This window comes from Eschscholzia californica, unplaced genomic scaffold, assembly GCF_041429995.1.
Source record: "Eschscholzia californica isolate CP2 unplaced genomic scaffold, dmEscCali1.0.p SCAF_5, whole genome shotgun sequence".
In the NCBI taxonomy this organism is placed as follows: domain Eukaryota; kingdom Viridiplantae; phylum Streptophyta; class Magnoliopsida; order Ranunculales; family Papaveraceae; genus Eschscholzia; species Eschscholzia californica.
The window spans coordinates 53,595,136-53,612,040 of NW_028238472.1; the positions used below are offsets into that span (position 1 = coordinate 53,595,136).

The 16,905-nt window shown below is 35.0% G+C and overlaps 1 protein-coding gene across 2 annotated transcripts; it reads right to left on the bottom strand.

Annotated features, from left to right (window-relative positions):
* Positions 1 to 9,763: 9,763 nt before the first annotated feature.
* On the bottom strand, positions 9,764 to 16,739 carry LOC147540670 (uncharacterized). 2 transcript variants are annotated; one of them, XM_086642357.1, is made up of 2 exons: positions 16,660 to 16,739; positions 9,764 to 11,747 (listed from the first exon to the last, which is right to left on the bottom strand). In XM_086642357.1, exon 2 carries the CDS (start codon positions 10,892 to 10,894, stop codon positions 9,977 to 9,979), a length of 918 nt encoding a protein of 305 aa, XP_086498483.1. In that variant the 5' UTR covers positions 10,895 to 11,747; positions 16,660 to 16,739; the 3' UTR covers positions 9,764 to 9,976. The 2 variants fall into 2 exon arrangements, with proteins under 2 accessions (XP_086498483.1, XP_086498484.1); XM_086642358.1 differs by lacking the exon at positions 16,660 to 16,739 and having other exon boundaries at positions 9,764 to 11,563; positions 11,672 to 11,747.
* Between the last annotated feature and the right edge of the window lie 166 nt (positions 16,740 to 16,905).

Here is a 16,905-nt window from a genome sequence, read left to right on the forward strand (position 1 = left end):
ATCTCTCTCCAATTAATTAATGGCGCAAATTGGGACGAATTGACGGGACGGAGCCATTTGAAGTTCTATTGACCTTGATTTCAATCTAAGCCTTTCAAAATCAAAGGCTAAGATTTGATAACTCTTTACCCACATTTTCCAAGACATCTATCTCTGTGCCTGTGGAACCAAATGCCATTTTTTGTTGGGGGTACTACAGAATCCTAAATCCAATTCTCAACTTCCATTCACAAATCCTTACTCATTTTTGTTTCTTTCATAAACCTGACTTATTTTGTAGTATTTTATTTTTTTTGTTGAGAAGTTTTTATAAACTTTATTTGATTTTAATACACTAAATTTCCTAGTTTGTTGTATTAATTTGATTTCTATTATATTTCGTCTTTCTTGTGTTTACTTGTATCCATTTTCCGACATTTCATGTTTCAATTGTAATATGACATTTCACTTTTTGTGTGATGGAAGCCATTTAGCGCAACTAGTTCTTTACCATCAAATTAAGTTTTTTTTCAAAGACAAAATCAGTTTATAAAGAGACATAATGAATGTTCCCGAAACTCCTAATTGGACAAAATATCTGAATAATTTACTAGGGTTCGGGGTCTTCACTTTGTTCAATTTGAGCTTCCCGGTAGAAAGAGAGTAAAGTATTAATTTGTGAAAAGTGATTTTAATCGAAAATCAAAGGCCGAGATTGAAATCAAGCCTCTTTAAAATGTCACATCCATTCCGTCAAAGTTCCGTCATATCCCGTCCGTATTTAAACGAGAGAGAAGAAGTCATAAAAGCACTTAAAAGTCTCCAGCCTTATTTTTTTCAAAGTGGGACCACCCACGTAAAGTAAGTTGGAGTTTTGTCCATGTGGGCAAAACGGTTCAAAGGACCGCCTCAATGAACGGGCTGTTTAGACTTTTTGTTATAAACACTCCACCTCCTCCTTTGCATATTGAACGATGGTCATCTGGTGAGTTGTCATCCTTAAGAAGCAAAATAAATAAAATTGATTTTTAATAAATATGAGAAGAGATGTTTGGTCTGACAAAATCAGATCTTGGGGCGCGCATAGGCAAGTGGGGGAAGATGACCGTTTTAAGATTCACGTGATATGATGATAATGATTTTGTCACATCAGTCAGACAAGAGATTTTTTATTTTTGAAAATTTTAAAGGCTTAAATACCGTTGATAAAAAAAAAAAGACTTGATCCAACGATGTGTGCATGCTCCTCTTTCTCTGTCTAGCCCCAAAAGTAATTAATAACCCCACCCACTTCAGTTCAACAAAAAAAGAAACCCCACCCACTTCACCTTTGTTATAAAAAACCCCCACCTACTCCTCCTCTGTTATTGTAATGTACTCTTCCTCCGCTATTGTTATAACCCCACCCGCTTCACCTTAGTTTAAAAAAAAAGGTAGTAGTAGTACAATTGTGTCACCATGGGACTTGGGAGTCATATGTAAAATTTATTATATTTGTATACTAAAAAAAAGGTAAATCTTTCACCATGGGACTTGGGAGTCATATGTAAAAAAAGGTAGTAGTAGTACAATTGTGTCACCTTAGTTTATTTTCTTTTCTTTAAATACTAAAATTGTACTAATTTTGATACATTATGAAATAGGTATGTGCTCATAATTATTATAAAATGATTATGAAAGACACTTACAAAATTTAAAAATAGTTTCCACACTTGGTTGTTCAAACGGTTGATTACGTTAACACAAATTTTAAGATTTAAGAAGTTTCAGGTTCGATCGTGTGTAGGAACAGACAGACATTAATATAAACATTAAGTTCAATATTCACCATTCATACAATATACATATATACAAAAATACAAGAAACATACAATAATACAAACTTTGAGTTCGATATTCACTATTTTAACAATACACATATACACAAAAATACAAAATAGTATTGGAGATTAGATGGATCTTTTTGGTCAAATTTTTCCGAGTCCTTATAAGTTATTTTGTTAGATTCGGTGATCACTAGGGTTATTGATGAATCAAACTTTTTCAATTTTTATAGTTTACTCAGACAAAATTGACACAAAAAAGGTTAGTTCCATTGGTTGCTATGAATTTGTTATGAATGATCTATAGTTTTATAATTAGGGACTGAAGAATTGACACAAGAATTGTTTATCAAAATTGTTAATTCAGTTAGTCATTTACGAATGGTTTAGAATTTTATAATTACTTGATTAGGAATTGAAGCCGAAATTTCCTCTTCTATGAGTCATGGTTAACTGGATTCATTCAATACTAATCGGATATATACTTTTAATTATGGAAGACACAAAATAATACAAAAGCCCAAAAGAACAGAGAAAGAACACCTTAAATACTTTTAAATAAAAGGAAACCATGATTAATACCTAAAAGGACAAACTGTTTTAAAAAAGAAAAAAAGAAAGAAAGAAAGAAAGTGTGTTATTATTCCAATAAGAGAAGAGCGTTAATCAGATCTTGTAATTCATCAGATAATTAGAACGTACATTCTAAAAAATATACAACTATCTGAATTCTGTAAAATGTATGCAAAATTATTATCATTTCTTAGACATTATAAATAATGTACATATTGTAATTCATCAGACAATTTAAATATACATTCTAAAAAATGTACTACTATCTCAAAAATGTACCATAAATTTGAAAAACGTATGCAAAATTTTTTATATATAGAGGGATAAATTTGGAAAAAGTAAAATTCTGTTTTCTTAGAGATTGGACTTTAGTCCTATTTGGATCTAATTTTTGGACCTATGGACCATTTAAAGAAATGGGTTAATTTTCGTTCTGCCATCAATTTGTGATCGATTGACCTTAGCTCAAAAAGATGCTTTTCAAAAATATACAAGTGTATATTTCGTGTCTTAGGACACAAACAGTTGTATCAATCAAATATGACGACTTTCAAAATCTATTATTGCTATATTATAGATATTCTAATTATTATTTATTTATTTTCTTCTCATTTTAGTTATTTCATTGAGAATGAGAAATTTCAATTTGTTTTTTTTTTAACCCTTTCAATATTTTTCTAAAATTAGTTATTTTACTTCCAAAAAGAACACTGTTATTTTAAAAAAAACTATTTTATTTCTAAAAAAGACTATATTTCAAATTTTTGGAAAGACTTGTAGACAATTATTAGAAAAATATTTTGACTTTCTAAATTTATTATTGCTATATTGTAGAAACATCCCAATTTTTTAGTATTATACTTTTTGTTTATTTTCTTTTGTTTCTTTTTTCTTATATTAGTTATTTCATTGAGAGAGAGAGAGAGAGATTTCAATTTTTTTTAACTCTTGCAATATCCTTTGTTGTTGTTGTTGTTGTTGTTTTTTTTTTATAAAATTACTTATTTTATTTTTAAAAATTACACAATTATTTTTTTTAAATATGTTATTTTATTTCGAAAAAAAAACTATACTTTTAATTTTTGGAAGAGCTTCTAGACAATATCGTTTATTAAAAAAATATGTTTGTCCCAGTCAACGTTTTTCCTTCTGTTTTATTATATAGATGTTGACCTTACACCTTTTTTTTTCTCTTCTACATCATCAAATTTCGACCTCACCTCTTATTTTTCATGTTACCGGCAGAAGGTTGTCGGTCACCTCTTGTTTTATTCGGTAGTTAGTTTATTCGTTTAGTTAGTTTTCTCTTCAATTTTGTTATATAGATGACCTTACACCGTTTTTCCTTCAATATTTTAGTAAGTTTTTCATAGTTTCGGTTCTATAGTACTTAGACGAAGATTTAAGGTTCTTTTAGAGATTTCCGCCGTGTCAAAGCTTGACATACAACTCTTAATTTTGATGATTTATTTGTTTAGTTCATTTTAAATACGTTAATCTCAAATTTGATTTACTGCTTGAAGGCCGCGAAATGGCAATTTATATCCTTTCAGGAAGTTTACAGATTTGATCCCAAGCTAGTAGACGAATTCGATTCAGACCCAAAGGTAGCTTCCTTCTTTGTCGAATTTTAATGTTGATTAAAGATAGTTTGGTGTTCTAAATTAGCCCCTTTTTGGTTTATAAATTTTGTAGGATCATATGCAATTTATTGAAAGATGAACTAATCTCATGAAATTACCTATTTTCGATCTTAAGAAAATTTCATTTTATGATCGACTTATTGCTTTGTTATTGTACATGGTTTTTTTTTTGATGTACATGTTAGAATATTTAGCAACACTACACTGAACATGGATCAATTATGTTTTTTTTTTTTTTGTGGTATTATCATTTTATTGTTAATTCATTATGTTCATCTTGGCTCTTCTAACTGTCAAAGAGGACAAAGTGAAAACTAAAGTGATGCGGGTTTGTTTTGGTGGTAGTAAATGGACGGATACAAACTACGATATCTAGTGTGGCATCTATGGATCAGGTGCAGTCCAAAAGATGATTTGCCTTTCTCACTGCACAAGTAGCGATAGTTCTCTGGTATGTATGGAAAAGTAGGTGCGACGAGATTTTTAAGAATCAACAAGTAGATATTCATAGGCTCCCAGATAGTATCATTAAGTTTATCGACTACTTACACAAAAGCTTCATATTTCTTACACTCCTACTAATCAAGCTCAACATATTTGGGAAAGACCTCCTCCTCTGTTTTTGAAGATAGATGTCTCCTTTAAGACAGTTATTGAGGCCTCCATCTTACCCTTCACTCGATCAGTAGATGAAAAAGAGGCGTTGACGACTCTTACAACAATATTTTGAGCCAAAGCTAATGGAATACGAAGGATTATCTTGGAAGGAGATTCGCAGAGAGTGATAGATCAACTAAACAAGAAGCAGTCGGAAGCTCATTGGACATCGAAACATACCATTAACAAAATCCTATATCTATGTGCTTATTTTGAATTTATTTCGTTTAGATTTGTGCATAGATCAACTAATGTTACCGCTGATACTCTAGCCAAATCTATTCTTGACAAAACTGTAACGAAGTTAAGCTTCGTTTTGATATGAATAAACAAAGCAGTTTTCGTCAAAAAAAGGTTACATTTTACACTCATGGCGCTAACATCCTAACATGAATCGATCTTCAACATAAATATAATTTCTCCTTATTTTATACAAGGAAACTAAACCCAGGAAACTTAACCCAAAGTAACATAAATATCGATTAACACAATGAAACTAAACCCAAAGTAACATAAATATCGATTAATACAAGGAAACTAAACCCAAAGTAACATAAATATCGATTAAAACAAGCCACATTTGCAACAATACAAAAAACAAACCACCTTACTATTCATAAAGTTTGATCCATCCACTGAAATGATGTTAGAAGAGAGCTTTGTCATTGTTAACTGGTAGAAGGTTCTCGGAGAAAGTAGTAATATAACTTCCTGTGCACAAATGTGAAACCGAAGAGGGAATTCCACTTACCTCAAACTCTCTCCAACTGCTCTTCTTCCAATTGTACGAATAAAAAGACACACATTTCTTGTTTCCCACATCTTTATCACAATTCCGTCCCTCAGATGATGTTAAGATTATCTCGTCATCTGACCCTACAAACTTACAAAACCTAGCACCACATCTCTTCCCCAAACTAAAAGGCAATGTGATATTACCCGCCTCACTCCATCTTCCATTGTTATTACTTGAGAAGCTGCTTTGACCGCTAACAATAGGCGTTCTATTGATTTCCTCTTCGAACTTGCAATCATCATCATCTTCATATATATAAATCTTGAACATACAATTGGTCATTCTAACTAACATAGCTAAACATCCACCCACTTGTAATAAATTAACAATCTCATTACATTCATTAGAATATGAATCACTGAAGAGAGGGTTGATTTCTCCTTCGAAATCATCTCTGGGTTGATCAAGGATGAAATCAGGGACAGTGATTGTCCTAAACTTCTCCCTTCTTACATCAAATGCCAATATGCATATAGGTCGACGTTTACTATCCCATATGCCATGATGAAAGAGACAAGTGCTCCAATAAATAACACCATTCACATGAACAGAATCTTTGGCCAGGTTAAAATGGGCATCTGGGACTTGTTCGATCCTCCTCCATTTACTATTGGCATCAATACCTTTAGGTCCTACTGTCAATACCTCACAGATCAAATGAGATAAATTATCCCACAAGCAGACCAATTTGTGTTCATTAGTGGAAGGATCAAAACCAAATTGGTAGTAGGGCTGTGCGTCTGGATAGTTCCTCATCGAGTAGAAAGGGATGCCATTAGAAAGTTTTACTTCGGATAACAATGATGATGGAAACCATGGTGACAATTCTCTGGTACTGATATTGAATATACGAACAGCGTACTTGGAATTTGACTCAATGAGACATGTTAAACCGTTTAAAGGATTCAAAATGAAATCGTAAGAGTTTGAATTTACCTCCCTTAATGTATCAACCACTACATCTACTACGTTTGTAGCAACACTAGTAGTAGTAGTGTCTCTTGATCCTCCTCCTTTGTTGTTTCCTTTGTTGTTGTTTCCTTTGTTGTTGTTGTTGTTGTCTTGTTGAAACAATATTAGGTCAGCTGTAATGTACCACTCATTGTCGTGCCATTTAGACATACAAAACATTTCATTATCATCATAATACTCGTTCTGATTTATCTTTGGGGGCAGCGGCCTAGGTATCTTTGGAGGCCTAGGTACAGGACTGGCAGGATTGACGATAAATAGACGACGAAAACTCGTATTAGAACGGTTAAGAAGGTGTGAATTGATAAAGTTTTCATCTTTTTGAATTAAAGAACACCATCTCTTACAAACAGTCTTAAAACGAATTAGGGTTTTCACAGGGAGTCTGGTTAGTATCTCAAATACCAACCAATCATCATTAACAGGAAGAGGACTAATAATACTAGTAACATTCTTCTTCACATTCTTGTTGTTGTTGTTGATGGGATTAAATTTCAAACTGTTAGGGGCAAATTCAATTTCTATCCTTGTCGAATTCATATTTTCCACCTACCCTAGTTTGAAGATCCAACAACTTTGAGGTTCACGAGAGAGAGAGAGAGAGAGAGAATTAGAGGCCCTCTGGTTTCTATTGTCTAATTTTTAGGATGAGTTGAAGATGGAGGGGGTCTTTTATGCCCTAACCCCAACGGTTCAGATTCAATTACACCAATAACACATCCAACGACTTATATTCAGTTTTATCTTTGCCTTCATTCCTTTTTCCCCCCCTTGCTAGTTTCCTCCTCTTGGACCCCCTTTTTTTATTTGCCCCCTTACTTTTTGTCTATATTCCTTATTGCCCCCTTTTTGTACGTGACAATTGCAACGAGAAATTTCACCCCTATAGTGCAATTTTGAGTCCACTACCATTTGATCAAATTTTTAAAGTCTTGAAATGAGTCTCTCAATTTTGTTTCAATTACCATCTAATCTTTTTAATTGAAGTCAAAAGGTTTCAGCAGATTGAATTTTCTCTCCCCTTCTCTTCCTTGTGTGACATTTTTCCCCGCCTTCTTTATCTCAAAACGAACACTAGGGGAGCTTCTTCTTTGGTTTATAACCTTTCTGCCTACGTAGTTTTACATAGACAGAAAGGTGACTTCATCGCAACTTGAGAGATAAATGTTGGATGGTGGTGAAGGTGAGAGTTGATAGTCATGGCGAAAAAGATGAAGATAGAGATGGAGAGAAATATCGGGTCATTTTATCTTGTTTCTTATTTTGAGATGAATATGATAAAAATATTATATGTTTAATATGTTTGTAAGTTTTTTTTTTATTTACCCTGGAAAATTTCAAATTTACAAGAACTTTCTGAATCGTCCTTAATTAATGTTATATTGTTTAGTCAACATCCCCTAGTTGGAGTGGTCCGCCGTAGGTTTCCACACTCTTTTTTTAGGATACTATATTACCTTTGTAGTGGTGTCTAAAACCCTGTACTTAAAATTTTTACAAAGGCATCAGGTGTTTCTGTGATTGGCGGCCCTCTCTTGTGTAAAAAAGGCGTTTGCAGCCACGTAGTGGAGTTGTTTTCCTCTATTTTTCTTTTCTCTCGTGACATCCCACACAAAAAAAAAGCGAATTTCTAATATGAAAATTTTGATTTTCTCTCCAATTAGAAATGGACGAATTTCACACCAAACATTTAAAACCTTGGAAAAGTTAATCTGATTAAACCCACTGAAAATCAAATAACAAATAGTTCCAAAATTTATAGCAAGTGATTAATGGGTGTCCCAAATCTCTCCATCTGCATAAAATCAACAAAGTTCCATCGTTCTTTTTGCAAGCCCAATCTCCGCTTCTTTGTTTTGTCAAAGTAGTGTTCATCAACTCCAAAAGTGACCTAATTTTGAGCTTGTGAAACTCAAGCAAGCTGCAAGCAATTTGTATAGGGTAGCCAAAAACAGCGTATATACATACTCTTGATTTTATTCGACGGTACAATATAACATGAAACATGAAACATAGATTCTAAAGTTGGGCAGCCCAAGACTGAATATATACATGACATTCAGACTGTACCAACATCTCTCCAGCAAGTACAAGCTTACAGAGTTACAGGTTTTACATTTCAAAAAAAAAAGTTACGAAATCACTCCTCGGGACAAAAGAAAAGGTCAGGAAGTTCGAAGATATGGTTTCCTCTGCACATGTCCCTTACGACATCAAACTTGCTGCTATTTACAGCTTCGATACGGAATCCCTAAAATAGAAAAGAGATGAAGAAAAACAGAATGGTGGCATATTCACATTGAAGTCCTAAAATAGTACATGTACATCACATTGAAGCAAAAAACTATATAAAATTACTGTGACATTATCAATTTCTTCACCAAAATCAACAAATCTTACAACTTCAGCACAATAAGTTAGATTTCATCGACTGCGTAATCACAAAATAGATACTATAACATTCCTGCCGAATTTGACTGCACAATCACAAGAGACACATTAATATTCATGCCCTAATTTTTGTCCTAAGTTCGTCAAGTTTAAAACTGTAGAGAAATCCACTTGAAGATGAACATATTTGAAAGAGGATGCAAATCGAAGGAGAAGAGGTGAAGAAAAACAGAATGGTGGCATATTCACATTGAAGTCCTAAAATAGTACATGTACATCACATTGAAGCAAAAAAACTATATAAAATTACAGTGACATTATCAATTTCTTCATCAAAATCAACAAATCTTACAACTTCAGCACAATAAGTTAGATTTCATCGACTGCGTAATCACAAAATAGATACTATAACATTCCTGCCGAATTTGACTGCACAATCACAAGAGACACATTAATATTCATGCCCTAATTTTTGTCCTAAGTTCGTCAAGTTTAAAACTGTAGAGAAATCTACTTGAAGATGAACATATTTGAAAGAGGATGCAAATCGAAGGAGAAGAGGTCGCCCCTACTTTCCGCCTAGTTTATACTTTGTACTTCAATTCTTACCCTTGACGAGAACCAAGATTCGCCCCACCCTGGCTCCTCCCTTGGCATTGTAGTTCCAATGCTGAGAGTGGGTTTGCCCTGATCGGGTTTCAGACGGTTGTTGTATCTCTGGGTTCGGTCGGACACCGGGCGGTTCTCGGTCAACGACCATTTTTCCCAGGCCTAGCTGAGAGTGGGAAGATGGAAGGATTCACACTGGAGAAGAGTTACATATCAAATTCTATTGAATCTCTAGGTTACTAGGTTCATAAGCTCATTCGAGGTAATGCCAAATAAACACCGTATCAATTAGCGACTAAATCGTCGTGCACAAGTAGAACTTGAAAAAATTTAATCATTCAATTTCATCACCACCCAAGGAAAGAAACAGGAAGTACAAATAAAATATCAGCTCATGACATCCACTACTACTCGTATATTTCTCCTTTTTTTACAAGAAAATTAAGACCCAAAGTCATATAAATATCAATTAAAACAGGCCACCTTACTTCTCATAAGGACTGAATGAAGTTTAGTCCATCCGCTACAATGTGCTACAAGAGAGCTTTGTCATTGTTAATTGGCAGAAGGCTCTCTGAGAAAGTAGTAACATAACTTCCGGTACATAAATGTGGAACCGACGAGGGGATCTCACTTACTTCAAACTCTCTCCAACTACCCTTCTTCCAATTATAAGAATAAAAATGCACACATTTCTTTTTCCCCGCTTCTTTATCACAATTCCGCCCCTCAGATGATATTAAGATTATCTCGTTATCCGACCCTACAAACTTACAAAACCTAACACCACATTTCTTCCCCAAATTAAAAGGCAATGTGATACTACTCGTCTCATTCCATCTTCCAGCGCTATTACTTGGAAAACTACCATCACTACAAATAGGCGTTAGATTGATCTTCTCTTCCAACTTGTAATCATCATTTTCATATATATACATCTTGAACATGCAATTGTTTATTCTAACCAACATAGCTAAACACCCACTCACTTCTAATAAATAAACAAGCTCATTACGACAAGTAGAATATGATGCACTATAGATGGGGTTGTATTCAGTTCCTAAAACATCTCTAGGTTGATCAAGGATGAAATCGGAGACTGTGATTGTCCTAAACTTCTCCTTTCCGACATCAAATGCCACTATGCATACCGGACGATATTTACCATCCCAGATGCCATTATGAAGGTCAAAAGTGCTCCAATAAATAACACCATTCACATGAACAAAATCCTCCGCTATGACATAAGGTATATCTGGGACCTCTTCGATCCTCCGCCATCTATTATCACCATGAATACCTTTACGCCCTACTGTCAATACCTCACAAATCAAACATTTTCTTTGAAGATCTCTACAAAAAACATCCCACACACAAACTAATTTGTGTTCACTAGTGGAAGGATCAAAACCAAATTGGTAGTTGGGCACCGCGCCGCGATATTTCTTCATCCTATGGCAATTTTTTTCTTAGGATAACAATGATGATTCAAACCTCGGTGACAATTCTCCGGTACTGATATTGCATATACGAACAACATACTTGTAATGTGACTCAATGAGACATATTAAACCGTTTACAGGGTTCGAAACGCAATCGTAAAAGGTTGAATCCACCCCCCTTCTTGTGTCAACCACAACAACATTTGTAGCAGTAACGTCTTCTTTGTTGTTGTCTTGTTGAAAAAATATCATGTCAGCTGTAATGTAGGACTCCTTATCATGCCCATTGTCCCAATGGTACATTTCATCTCGCTAGTCATACTTTTTCTGATTTATCTTTGGCGGCCTAGGTACAGGATGTACAATAAATAGACGACGAAGACTCGTCTTAGAACGGTTAAGAAGGTGTGAATGAATAAAGTTTTGATCATTTTGAATCAAGGAACCCCATCTCTTGCAAACAGTCTTAAAACAGAGAAGGGATTTCACAGGAAGTCTGGTTAATATCTCAAATATCAACCAATCATCATTAACAGGACTACTACTACTACTAGTAGTGTTGTTAGTGGCAACTTCAATTTCTATCCTTGTCGAATTCATATTCTCCACCTTCCCTTTTCTCATATACAAGTAGTATTACAATTGAAATTGATCATCAAACAAAGATTGATCTTTTACCTTTTATTGCATAAAAAAACATAAACAAAATTCATCTAAGATGAGAAAACAATGAGAAAGATTTAACCAAATTTGTGTGGAATCTGGAGATGAAAACATAAGACTTACCCTAGTTTAGTTACAAGAAGATCAATCAATCCTTGCAAGAAGAGACTCTGAATCAATGATCCAACAACAACAACAACTTCAAAAGATTTACAACTTCAATTGTCTTATTAGTTTCTTGAATTCTTTTTTGCCAAAGATGATCTCATATTGCAATCGTAGATCTTGGGTTTGTTTCCTTATGTATATGTGATATGCGGGATTGATTTTGCTTTGTTTCGTTTTAGGGAGTATGTGCTACTATCGATGGTGTTTGCTTTGCTGGTGAAAATTCAATGAATGACGTGACTGCTTAATGTATATTCTTTTTATGTACTTTAATTAGTTGATATTATTGTAAATACGAGAGCACCTTTAGCTAAAATAATATAACAACTATGCTTTTATGAGAATTTGTGTGAAGTGGGATGTGAAATTTGCTGAATAAGCATATTTTTTTTAGGATAACTATTGTTATTAGTGACAGTGGTGTGCCGTCGTAAAAACCAAAATTGACCAGCTAGATTGACTGACAAACCAGATTTTTTATACCTGTTTTCTTTTCTTTTTTTGTTGATCAGATTTTTTATACCTTAACAAAGAGAAAAAAACGAGACACCTTTTGTCTAAAATAGTCCCACATTACAAAACTATATTTCCACATCGGTTGTTTTGACAAAATCATCAAATATTTCCCCATTACCTGCTATATTGGCATTTAACTCTAACGACATAAAATTTTAAGCATGAAATATGGTACATGAAAAAGGATCATCGCACGATAGTTCAAGAGAGAAGAACAAAATACATGGCCGAGGATTTTCGATATATAGAGTTAGCCTTAACTTCAAGAGAGAAGAAGGCGAATATAGTCTAAGATGGTTAGTAGTTTAGTGGATTTTCACTCTCTGGATCATATTCCCAACCTAACCACAAAATAAAACACACAACTTCATATATTACTACACATGTAATTATATCTAGGATCATCGTTTTTTGTTACTTCAGATATGAATTCCTACTCGAGGTTTAGATTGACTCAAGAACGATTTCATATTTTTTTTTTTTTTGTCTGACTCGTCCAAATGGACAACTTGGGTCGATTTTAGACCCACTTGATTCAGACGATTTATAGTCAAACGAGTTGGATTCAGAAAATGAGAAACAACAAACACTACCTGAACACTTGGCGGACGAGATCAACTTAAGCCGATTCCCCGTCTGTAGGCGGGGAGTAACCTGGCTGAGTTGAAGCACAAGTTTACAATTACTTTCTGCTACCACAACAATGTTTGAATATAACAAATTCTACTCATAATTTATACTAGGTCCAACTTTTTGAAGTTCAAACATAACCACAAGGAGGATCAATCGCGGGCTGACGCAGGCAACCCAGAGCACCAAGTTACTCGGGTGGAAGGCCAAGGCGAATTACACAGAATATGAACACTGTCGAAAAGGGTTCGACAAACTGCGCAGCAAAGAAAATGTACCCTAGTGTTTTGAAACCTGAAACATTATACCTATAAACACCCAAAATTTGAATATGTGGAAGGGAACAACAACAGAGAGATGTTGATAACAAATACATGATAAAGTTAGGAAAAGATATTAAGAAAGCAACACAAAACAAAGGGATGTCAAACAAAATTTCGATTTCTCATGTGTTACCATAGAATTAATTTCAAGTTGGGTCTCTGTCCCACTCTAGGGACCAAGGGTATCAGCCAGGGTTTCTTAGTCGGCTGTAAAATATTCCTCGGCGTTGATTATCTTAATCTACTATATTAATGTTGATATACAAGTAGATACTAGAACAAGGAAGGGCGACGAAGAAAGCTATCAAGACGGTAACCCCCTGAAATGTATAACAATTTCAGGACGAATTGTATGATGTAACTCAGACCAAGGACAGCGTTGCCTTATGTTTCTCGTTCCTTAAGCATGGAAAATAAGTATGAACTGAAACAAGCTTTCCGCCGCTACAATGTGCTAGAAAAGGGCTTTGCCATTGTTAATTGGCAAAAGGCTCTCCGAGAAAGTAGTAACATAACTATCGATGCATAAATGTGGGAGCGACGAGGGGTTTCCACATACTTCAAACTCCCTCCAACTGTCCTTGCAATTATGAGAATAAAATCACACACATTTCTTCTTACACACTTCTTTATCACAATCTTGTTTGCCAGATGATGTTAAAATTATCTCGTCATCGGATCCACAAACTTACAAAACCTAACACCATAACTCTTCCCCAAATTAAAAGGCAATGCGATACTACTCGCCTCACTCCATCTTCCAATGCTATTGCTTGGATAACTACCGTCGCTACCAATACGCGTTCTATTGACCTCCTCTTCCAACTTGTAATAATCAACTTCATTTATATACATCTTGAACATACACTCGCTAATTCTAACTAACATAGCTAAACGCCCACTCACTTCTAATAAATTAACACCATCATTACAGTTAGTTGAACCACCATCAAATAGTAGTAGTAGTTAGTAGTAACCTCCTAAGAATCTTCATTCAATCAAATGGCATCACTGTGAGAGGGAGTATCAGTAGTAGTATTAACTCCTTTTTTGTTCACAGGTTGTGAAAGTGTTGTCCTTCAAGTCGTATCTGCCTATTAGTTTAACGGAAAAAAAATAACATTAGTAATCTTGCACTCTTTTTCTCGTAAATTCTGTAAAGACGGATTGAAGTTCAATCCATCATCTACAATAAAGGGTTTTGTCCTTGTTAACCGGCAAAAGACTCTCCGAGAAAGTAGTAACATAACTTTGAGTGCATAAATGTGGAACAGACGAGGGGATTTCGCTGACTTCAAACTCTCTCCAACTGCCCTTCTTCCAATTGTAAGAATAAAATGACACACATTTCTTACCCACTTTTTTATCACAATCCCGTCCCTCAGATAATGTAATGATTATTTCGTCATCTGATCCTACAAACTTACAAAACCTAAAGCCATATTTCTTCCCCAAACTAAAAGGCAATACCATATTACCTGCCTCACTCCATCTTCCATTGTCAATACTTGAAAAACTCCCACCACTACTGGTAGGCGTACTATTGATCTCATCTTCTGACTTGTAATCATCATCTTCACAAATATACATTTTGAACATACAATTGTTCATTTGAACTAACATAGCTAAACGTCCACTCACTTCTAATAAATTAACGCACTCACCATGTAGATCATATGATGGACTACAAAGGCAGTTGTATCCTCCTTGGAAACGACATGGAGGTTGATCAAGGATGAAATCAGGGACTGTAATATTTCTAAACTTCTCTCTTCCTACATCAAATGCCACTATGACCATAGGACGAAATTCACTATTCCAGAATCCAAAATGAAGTTTAGAAGTGCTCCAGTAAATAACACCATTCACATAAATAGAATCCTTCCCCAGGCGATATGGTATCTTTGGGACCTCTTCAATCCTCCTCCATCTATTATCACCATGAATACCTTGACGCCCTATAGTCAATACCTCACAAATCAAATAATTTTGTTTAAGATCTGAAGAAGTAACTTTCCACAAACAGACCAATTTATGTTCTTTTGTGGAAGGATCAAAACCGAATTGGTAATTGGGCACTGGGTCCTGATAGTGCATCCTTGTGCAAGGGACCCCATCAATTTCTTTTTCTCCCGATAACAATGATGATTCAAACCATGGTGATAGTTCTCTGGTACTAATATTGCATATACGAACAGCATACTCGAAACTGGATTCAATAAGACATATCAAACCATTTACAGGATTCGAAATGATCTCGTAAGAGTTTGAATCCACCTCCCTCACTGTGTCAATGATTACTACATTGGTAGCAGTAGTGTCTCCTCCTCCTCCTCCTCCTCCTCCTCCTTTGTGGTCATCTTCTCCAAACAACAACATTAGGTCAGCTGTAATGTAGATTTCCTTGTATGGCCAAGTGTCCATATAGAAATTTTCATCGCGTTCGTCATCATACACTTCCTTCACTATCGCTGGCATCCTAGGTACAGGATTGACGATAAATAGATGACGAAAACTTGTCTTAGAACGATTAAGAAGAAGGTGTGAATCAATAAAATTTTGATCTTTTTGAATCAAGGAGCCCCATCTCTTAGAGACAGTCTTAAAACGAACAAGGGTTTTGACAGGGAGTCTGGTTAGTATCTCAAATATGAACCAATCATCATCATTAACAGGAAGAGGACTACTAGTAGTAGTAGTAGTATGAGTTGAAATAAGATCAATAAGAGCACTACTACTACTACTACTACTACTACTACTAGTGTTGGGTTTATCAGGAGGGGGTAGTGTGATTGATCTGAATAACTTACTACTTCCTGCTGCATTGACAAATAAGTCTACTATAGTGGAAACAAGACGACTACTATTAGGAGGAATACAGAGGAGGACATGAGTAATCAAGGGTTTACCAGAAGAATTCGTTGTCCTCATGTTGCTGCTCTGGTAGTAGTAGATAAAACCATTGTTATAATCATGTTGAGGTAGATATGGTGGAAAGTCATTACTACAATCATCATTGTCATCATCATGGGTGAGAAATTGATAATTGAAATAACTGAGTTTTTTATTAGTGTCGGACACTTGTAGATAAAACCCAAATTGTTTAACCCTCCTAGTGCTAGTATTAACCATCATTATCTCCCTGATAGTGGATAGGAGCAACTTCAGTGATTGTTCGTTTTGTTGAAAGAACAAGGTTGTTGGTATTGTTATATCATGAATCCCAATCTTCTCCTTATTATTGTCATTCACCTTCTTCTTGTTGTTGTTGTTGTTGGTGGTGGTGGTGGTGGGATTAAACTTCAAACGAGGAGCAACTTCAATTCCTCTCCTTCTCGAAAGCATTCTCTAAACCCCCTTAATTTAAGATGGATGGAATCTGGAGATGAAAGCATACGACTTACCCTAGTTTAGTTAGAAGAAGATCAATAGGTACGGCGAGAGACTCTGAATCAATGATGATCCAACAACAACAACAACTTCAAGAGATGAGAAGAGATAGAGAGAGCTGAAGAGGAAGGGATGGAGAGTATCTCTTTGCCCTAATCCCAACGAACACATCCAACGAACTCAATTTTATTTATATTTGGGATTCATTCCTTTTTGCCCCCCTGATTCTGTCCAGCTTCCTCTTTGATTCTCTACAAATAACCCCTATGGGTGCCCCAAACTCTGTCTCAACTGCATAAAGTCAACATTCTTCTTTTTACAAGCCCAATC

Bases quoted from the DNA above. Each gene is read 5' to 3' on its own strand.
- LOC147540670 (XM_086642357.1), bottom strand. From the start codon at position 10,894: ATGAAGAAATATCGCGGCGCGGTGCCCAACTACCAATTTGGTTTTGAT.